The sequence below is a fragment of the Electrona antarctica genome (genome assembly GCF_951216825.1).
Source record: "Electrona antarctica genome assembly, chromosome: 3".
NCBI lineage: Eukaryota > Metazoa > Chordata > Actinopteri > Myctophiformes > Myctophidae > Electrona > Electrona antarctica.
The window spans coordinates 5249333-5257596 of NC_136808.1; the positions used below are offsets into that span (position 1 = coordinate 5249333).

The 8264-nt window shown below is 39.8% G+C and overlaps 1 protein-coding gene across 2 annotated transcripts in view; it reads right to left on the bottom strand.

The window, feature by feature from the left end:
• Positions 1–7448, bottom strand: part of dusp22a (dual specificity phosphatase 22a) — a gene marked incomplete at its 5' end in the record, with an annotated part of 29421 nt that extends 21973 nt beyond the window's left edge. The window contains 3 exons of one of the 2 annotated variants that reach the window (XM_079496863.1): positions 2797–2879; positions 3735–3768; positions 7116–7448. In XM_079496863.1, the coding sequence (XP_079352989.1) occupies positions 2797–2879; positions 3735–3768; positions 7116–7136 (138 nt within the window). Of the gene's footprint in view, positions 1–2796; positions 2880–3734; positions 3793–7115 lie in introns of those variants that run through there. The other variant, XM_079496862.1, reaches the window with a different exon arrangement.
• Between the last annotated feature and the right edge of the window lie 816 nt (positions 7449–8264).

Below are 8264 nucleotides of genomic sequence, written 5' to 3' on the forward strand. Positions count from 1 at the left end.
TAGTTAAAAACGTTCGCTCTGAAAGAATATATATATATATTCAAAGATTCACATTCACACAGGGCTCGACAGTGCGACTAGGTACTCGCATATGCTACTAAAAATAGCACCGTGCGAGTTGTAAAATTAAATTTGTAGCACCGGTGCGACTACAGAATTTGACCATTCAATCGTGATAAAGACAAGGCAAGTGCACATTCTATAGTCGCGGTTCTATACCTACATTTATATTTCTTAGTACGGCGGTGTCGTTCGCCAAAAAGAGCAGATCTACAAGCTAACAACGTGTCAAGGCTCAATGCAGCGTTCATTTGAAGATCTGTCCCCTTTGCTCCCACCGCCCCGCCCCTCCCTGTGTTGCTGGCTGCTCAGTTCTCTTCCCTGTCAGCAGCGGAGCGAACGCAGCAGGATAGCATAGAAGGAGTTGCTTGGACCCCGACACGTTTAATACTAAACTTATTTGGAAAGTTTGGAATGTTCAAACATCACTCGATATAACTTTTACCAAACGTGGGTGAAACAGCGTGCAGCCGTGCACGCAAAGAGTGCACGTGCGCACGCACATGGAGTGGACGGATTGATTGATAACCAAAACAACCCTTGCTTAGCACCTCGCTTACAAAAGTGTGCGCAGGCTGCGCAGCGCAATACGAATGACCGACCTGTCACCTGGCTGCCGCTGGATACATCATTTTATTACTATTAGTCAATGGCCTGCATAACGAGCAACGGAAAAAAGGCAAAGATCCCCCCACCACCTCCTTCCACCACGCCGAGGTGTATATGTATGATGTTTTGAACTGAAGCAGTCAAAGCCAAGGAGAATGTCACAATACTAATTCACCATCGAGTAGCCTCTGCACTGAATATCACACTCACATGATAGAACAGCAGGATACAAACGGATTGTCTGTCTGTCCATGAGCAACATGAAATGAATTGATGATTATCTATCCATCCATCCGCATAAAAAACGAATAGTCTATCAGCATAAAAACAAATTTATTAGGCTATAGATTATATAAAAACAACAAAAAAATCCAGATGAATATCAATATTGTGATCATTTCTGAAAAGATATTGTGATATAATATTTTGCCATATTGCCCGCCCCTGCCTCATATCACTTTATTAAAGAAAAATCACACATGTGTGAAGTGAGGGGCACTCTTATCATCATACATCATCATGAATCATCTCATACTGGCCAATCAGAATGCCTGTTGCCTGTGATTGGTTAGCTGATTTGCTCGTTTACATATGACGTAAATTTTCCTTTCAATGTCAATGGCGTTTAATGTTTTGATGTTTAATTTATGTCATATTTAGCAGAATTTTGACCTAATTTCTCCGTTCATTGTCAATGACAAATATTGAGACGTGTGGGGACTAAAGCTGTATATATGAGGGGCTAGCGCAGTAGCGCCCCTCAAAAACACATTTGCTAACTTTTCATCGTGCTCCTAAAATAATTTGTGTGCTACTAGATTTTTCAACTTAGTAGCACATGTGCTACTTGGAAAAATGCTAAGCGTCAAGCCCTGCATTCACATTTTTGCTATTTTTTCGATAGCTAAAGTACAACATAAACACAAAAAGGGGTTCCCGCCAAGAATGGGTTAAACGATACAGTACAACATGTCTATTGAACCACTGTCATGAATTGTTTGTAGGTTTGTTGAATTAATTATGGTTGCATATTTGCCAACTACAAGCATGCCAACTGAAGGGCTGCTCTTCTCCATTACAACTGGCCCCAGTAAAAGGTCAAAGCCCCCACCCCCCACTGTAAATTTATTTTAGATTTCTAACCGTTTATATGATGTTTTTGCATAGTACTGTTTATTTGTATGTTATTAAATGTCTCAATGAATTGAGTATGAGGTACACCAATGGTCCCGTGATTTTTCTAACCCATTTTTCTAACCCAGTGTCAACTATCTAATGTAATCCTGGGCTCTACACTCCCTCTGCCAACCTGGGGAGAGCAACGCACTGACCTCATGCTTTCTTCAATGCATGCGTTCTTTACTGACAGGGGGGAGTTTCCCCGGTTGGACGTAGCGTGTGGAAAGAACATGTTATTCCAACCAGTTCCATTTCCCCTCCATCAGGCTGGCCAGGGGGAGGTGGTTAGATTAGAGACCAGAATTACTCCATAGCTCTAATGCCATTGCATTTAGAGCTATGTTACCGATGACTTCCGGGGCTCGCAAAAATGCAGACCATCCTCTCGTCTTTAGCGTAAATACAAATAATGTTTTTGCTTCTCACCAATACAAAGGCGGGTTGTGTCATTAGAAAGCCTACTTTCCTTAGTGGAAGCACTCTGAGCCCCCCACCTCACATATAAAAGATACTTTTTGGCCAAAAGGGGATTATTTTTCCACGGGAAAAAACTACTTTTAGTTACTCCACTGCACCCTCAACCGATATTGCCAAGAGAAAAACTTCATAGAGAATATTTTTCATACGGTGAAATTATACTACTACTACTACTACTACCTAAGTACTAAGTATTAAAAGAGTTGAGATCTCGGGAAAGCTATTTCAAACGAACAGGTGGGTTTTCAGGTGGATCTACTGTAAGTAACAGTTCTAACAATGAGTCATGACTGCCCCTATGTGGCCACAGGGACACATTACACATGAATGAGCTGCTGTGGTGGTACTAAGCATTGCGCGCTAAAGGATGTACACACAATCTTGTGCTTCTAATAACCAATAGTTTGACATATTGTGCTCTGGCATAAGGACATTAAGCAATGCTATAGCTGACCTTACTTTACCACTTACCTCAAACACAGGCTTTGCATTGTTGTACACCGATACGATGTGGGTGATGCCATTACTAGACAGACTTTCTCTGTTCTCTGCATCTGGGGGGAAAAGAGAGGGACGGATCACACTAGATTCTTCTCACTGAATTTCAATCCCTCGACCATATCTAGTTCCACCTACGGTCATTCCATTCACATTTCCATTGATAGGTCATTATCTATAATATCATACGTTTTTTTGTGCAAAATGTCACTTGAGTTATTTCAAGCTATGCAGTAAAATCCATGGTTATTAATGTGTGATTCACACTGAGGATGACAGCACCAACAGCCATTTTTAATAGTGGAAATCACCAAAAATGTCCAGATTATGTACTGTAACATGAATGTGATAAAACTGCATTTATTGATTTTGTTACGATGTGACTAAGTAATGGCATATGATACACTACAATTTGATATAATCACAATTACTACAAGATCCAATCCAGAGCCTTTCAGACTACAGATATCCTATTTCAAACAACACATGATATAATACAAATTCATTAAATGTGGCCTTTGGTTTATTACTTTTATATGCAAATACTTATTCAATATTTGGCTTAAACATACAATATACAATATAAAAGCTATTGCTATTCCACAACTGGGATTGGTTTTCCGAGCATTCTTCCGTCTCTCTGGCAAAAGGTTCTTCTGTGTATTAACCCATTTTGGTGTTAGCATTATGTTATGCTTTAGCTATTGAAAAATAGCAGATCTACAAGCTCATAGCGCGCCACCGAGTGGCGCGCTACGAGCTTGTAGGTCTGCTATTTTTGAAAAATGACTGACGACTGACATAGAAACATAGCTTTTTCAGAAAACTGTCATGATGTAGAAGACATTTTTAGAATCTGATTTTAGGTCAAAATGGGTTAAAGCTTAAATAACATATTGTCTGTTTCTCACCGCTTATATTCCCAAGGTAGAGCCCATCAACAACCTGTGAAGAAGCAGTCACAGACATGTTGCATTCAGTTAATAATCCATTACAGTAGAAATATGTACGAACAGAACAACTACTGTGAAATGCATTTCCGGGTAGAGTCAGAACAGGGATTTAAAGCTCAAGTGATAAGCTTCATCACTTGAGCTTTAAATCTGTTCTGACTCTGGAACGTTCATGTCCTTCCCGGGATTTGAACCCAGGTCTCATGCGCAAGTGCTGATTTTTCTTCTCTCATTGTTTTTTTTATTGATTTATTTATTTTTACCACCGAGTCAATAGTTGCCTGAGAGTGTGCATTAGGTTACATTTGTACACTGTGAGTTAAAGATTTTACAGAGCAAGAAAGAAAGAAGTCATCCCAACACACCAATTAGTTGAGGAGTTTAGGGATATTCCGCGCTAATTCGTCCAACAGCGCCAAATCTTGAACAGAAGTATAGTCAAGGACATGCTCTAATGATTTATCTAGGGGGCGCCCGAGCTGGCGACCTTCGGGATCGCCACAGCGGCCAAATCCATATGGCCACCTTTTAACAGCCTATAGATATAAGGCAAAAAATGTCTACATTTCATTATGCTTTTATGTAGCATGTGACGTGTCAAACTAGGGGGTTTTCATCATTCTGAATCCATTCCAAGCATTAGTTTTGCATGAAAAACACTCCTTGGGCTAAAAACGGGATCACAAATGTGGCTATGGGCTATGGCTATGGGCGAATTTAGACCAAGGAGCGTTTTATGTGCAAAACTAATGCTTGGAATGGATTCAGAATCATGAAAACTCCTAATTTGACATGTCACATGCTACTTGGTAAATGGTTCATATAGCGCCTTTATAGCCTGGCTAATAAGCCAGACCGAATCAGCCGTTGGCAAAAAAAATTGCCTGCCGGCGGATTACGGTCTGGAGAGGCTCAATTGTACGCCCATTTCCTACACCAGAGAACTGGTGTGGCCAATCGGGACACGGTATGCAATATGGGCGGGCTTTGGTACAGTGACGTTCAATGCTTGAGACCTTTGACCAATCTAACCAATTGTGTCAAAGAGAAAATGTTTGAACCCGCCCCCCGGGAAACAAGATCCATACACAGCATCTCCAGACTCAAATACCACACGACAGTGTGATTTGAGTCTGGCGTTTTAGCCAGGCTAGCGCCTTTATCCAAGGCGCTTTACATAGATTGTGCATTACATTCACCCATTCACACACACATTCATACACCGATTGCAGCGGAAACCATGAAAGGCACCAACCAGCACATCGGGAGCAATTTGGGGTTCAGTGTCTTGCCCAAGGACACTTCGACATGTAGACAGGAGGAGCCGGGATTCGAACCGCCGACCCATGGATCATTGGACGACCTGCTCTACCCGGCTGAGCCACAGTCGCCCCTCTTACTTAAAGCATAATGAAATCTTTGCATTATATAGGCTGTTAATGGTGGCCATATGGATTTGGCCGCTGTGGCAACCCTGAAGGTCGCCGGCAGAGCTAAATCAATCGAGCATGCTCTGAGCTCCTCCACTAAATACACGGCCAAAATAAATCATGCATGGTGTTCAGGACATGTTGTTGAGAAGAGATACAGCTGTGTTGTAATGTTGTTGACTGATCTTGATGATCTTTTACCAGATTCAAAATGCTAAATACAACAAATAAAATAATATTTCATCAAATCCAGCCACTAGTGGTATAGGATACGTTGGAAAAAGCCGTTGACGTAATGGAAATGAGCCTATATCGACAGTCTGTGACCAAAAAGTTATCTTAATGCATGATGAGACTCATTGTTACTCTTTTCTTTTATGCCAAAATTGGAGTCCTTAAACTCCCCCAAGTTGGTGTGTCCTAAATGAGTGCTACATCATGGGGCCTTATCCACAGGGTATCCAGAGAACTCGCCAGTTTACCAACTCGCTGCGATTTAGTGCATTTTTGTTTGACTTCACCTTCATTTAAATAGCATTGAATTGAGAGAGAGAGAGAGAGAGAGAGAGAGAGAGAGAGAGAGAGAGAGAGAGAGAGAGAGAGAGAGAGAGAGAGAGAGAGAGAGGATAGTTGTTTAGAGTTAACACTAGAGAAAGTAGGAATGCTAAAAGTTTAAACACCAAAGTACCAAAACAATGTAATTCATTAGTAAACAATTCCTGAAATGGTAGGCCTACTTATCATTGGTATTCTCACCTTTTTATCATCATTAATTTAATTGCACAAAATAATTTGATCACTTTGGAAATTAACTGTAACATCTGTGAGTTTTACATACTACACTGATGAAGACAGCATGTTAGCATAACGATGAAGATATTGATGAAGAAACTTTGCCGCGGCGACGTGGTAAACTGGCGAATTCTCCGGTATCCATTCACAGTAGGCCTGCTGATGTCATACATGAGCCGTGACATCAAACACTGGCCTCCAAGGACTGCACTAAATACTCTGAAAACTGCACTAGTACCTCTAATGAAAATATATACTTTTTTTTAAGTAACAACATTTATGCATTCATTAGATGTCGGCATAAACTTCTTGTGGTGTTCTTACATAAATTGAATGCTTATTTTAAAGCGCCAATAACCACTTACAGTGATTTATAATCACAATATAATACATTATAACAGTGATTATAATGCATTATGTAGCCTAATTAATAATGTTAATTATGATAATTATAATAAAACTCTGATCCTGGCCAAAATAAAGGTCTGTGGGTGATCAGTATAGTTATGAAGTATTATACTTGACCCTATAAGTCATAAAAGGCTGTGAAATGTGTTATGATTGCATTGTGAGTTCTTAGTGTTATAACTATAGTGGTATAAGCCAGTTAGGCCTACATAATATGTAGGCCTAACTGGCGAATATTATTTTCTTTTATACTTGACCTTATAAATCCTAAAATGCTTTATAATGGGTTATGATTCGTTATGTATTATTTATTTATATTTTCATTAGCTCTGGTCCATAGCTCTAATGGACCAGAGCTATATTTTCATTGAACTTAGAAATATACCTATATAATAGGTTGCTTAAATAAATAAATGCTGTGCTGCCTTTGGCGACTGAATTTCCCTCGTGGATTCAATAAAGTTCTCTCAAAACAGAGAGTAGGTAGCCTGCAGGGCCTATAGCCTAAAATATCATTTCGCCTATTTAGACCAAATAAACAAAACACTTCGACCAACTGTCGGACACAGACTATAGACACGGACTGACACTGTCAGTGATATTTAATGTGTGTAGGCTACAGTAAAGTACAGTAGTCTTTACATGCAACTTGATCATTTACACACAAAAAACCCGTTGCATCAGCCTGCTGTAAAGTGTACATTATTACCTTGTTCATTCCATTCCCCATGGTGATCAATCAGAGCTGCTGCTGTGCTGCCTGGGACTGTATCAGACTCTCAGGAGGTTGTCAATCACGAACTGTTCATAATATCACGTCCAGGGCTGTTTTGACTCAATCTCACATAGGCTACAGTATGGCACTACGCCACCACATTGGCTGTGGTTGTCATTTAATAATAATAATAATAATGTAATCGTCGGCTATTTGAATATAATCATGCTGTCAGTCTGAGAACAGACGCCTGAGGTTGAATACAATGGTTGATTATACCGAGTGATTCCTGATAAAGTTGACAACAGGGATACGCGACGTCAAACGTGCGACACGTTTAGCGCTTGATAATGACGTCACTCACTTCCATAATACAAGTTTTTTTTTTCATTCAACCCTTTTCATATCAAGGTCTATTATTGATTGATTGATTTATTAACAGTTTGCAGAATTACAGTACATTTCAAGTACAACTCAATACAAACATCTATTCTTATCTATTCTTGTAACGTGTAAATCGTCAATTTGGGTATAAGAAAAGCGCTATAAGTCCCAGATGTTATTATTATTATTTATTATTCGGCATTTGAGCCACGGACGACGGACCACCCGAAACTAAAGAATATTTTGTTATCGATAAGATTGTCCAATTCCATGCAATTCTAAACAAACAGTGCTTCGTCTGACTCCTAAATTACTTTATATGGAGACAAAATACAACAATTCCACCAATGAATTGCAGAGAATTCTCATTGTGGAATAGAAATTATCCCAGACAGCTGCCCTCTGTCCCAACCATAGAGGTGGGTCCCAACATATAAGGCTTTGGACACAGTGACCTCTGCTGTTGAAGCACAGAGATGACCCCCCCCCCCCCCCCCCCCATTCTCCCAGTATGGATTTCCCCATGAATAAAAACTTTTCTATAACGGTTCAATCTAAGCACGCTCCCATAATCATTAAATCATGGCTGTTTCTTGACATAGTTCAGAACAGAAATCACTTCCAATAAGATTTGAAGATAATTTTAATTATATATACCGGTATATAAAAAAGGAAAATGCTCACTCATACTCATACAATTTACAAGCTTTCTAGCCTTAGGGTCCACTGAAAATATACAACATAAACACAATACACAAA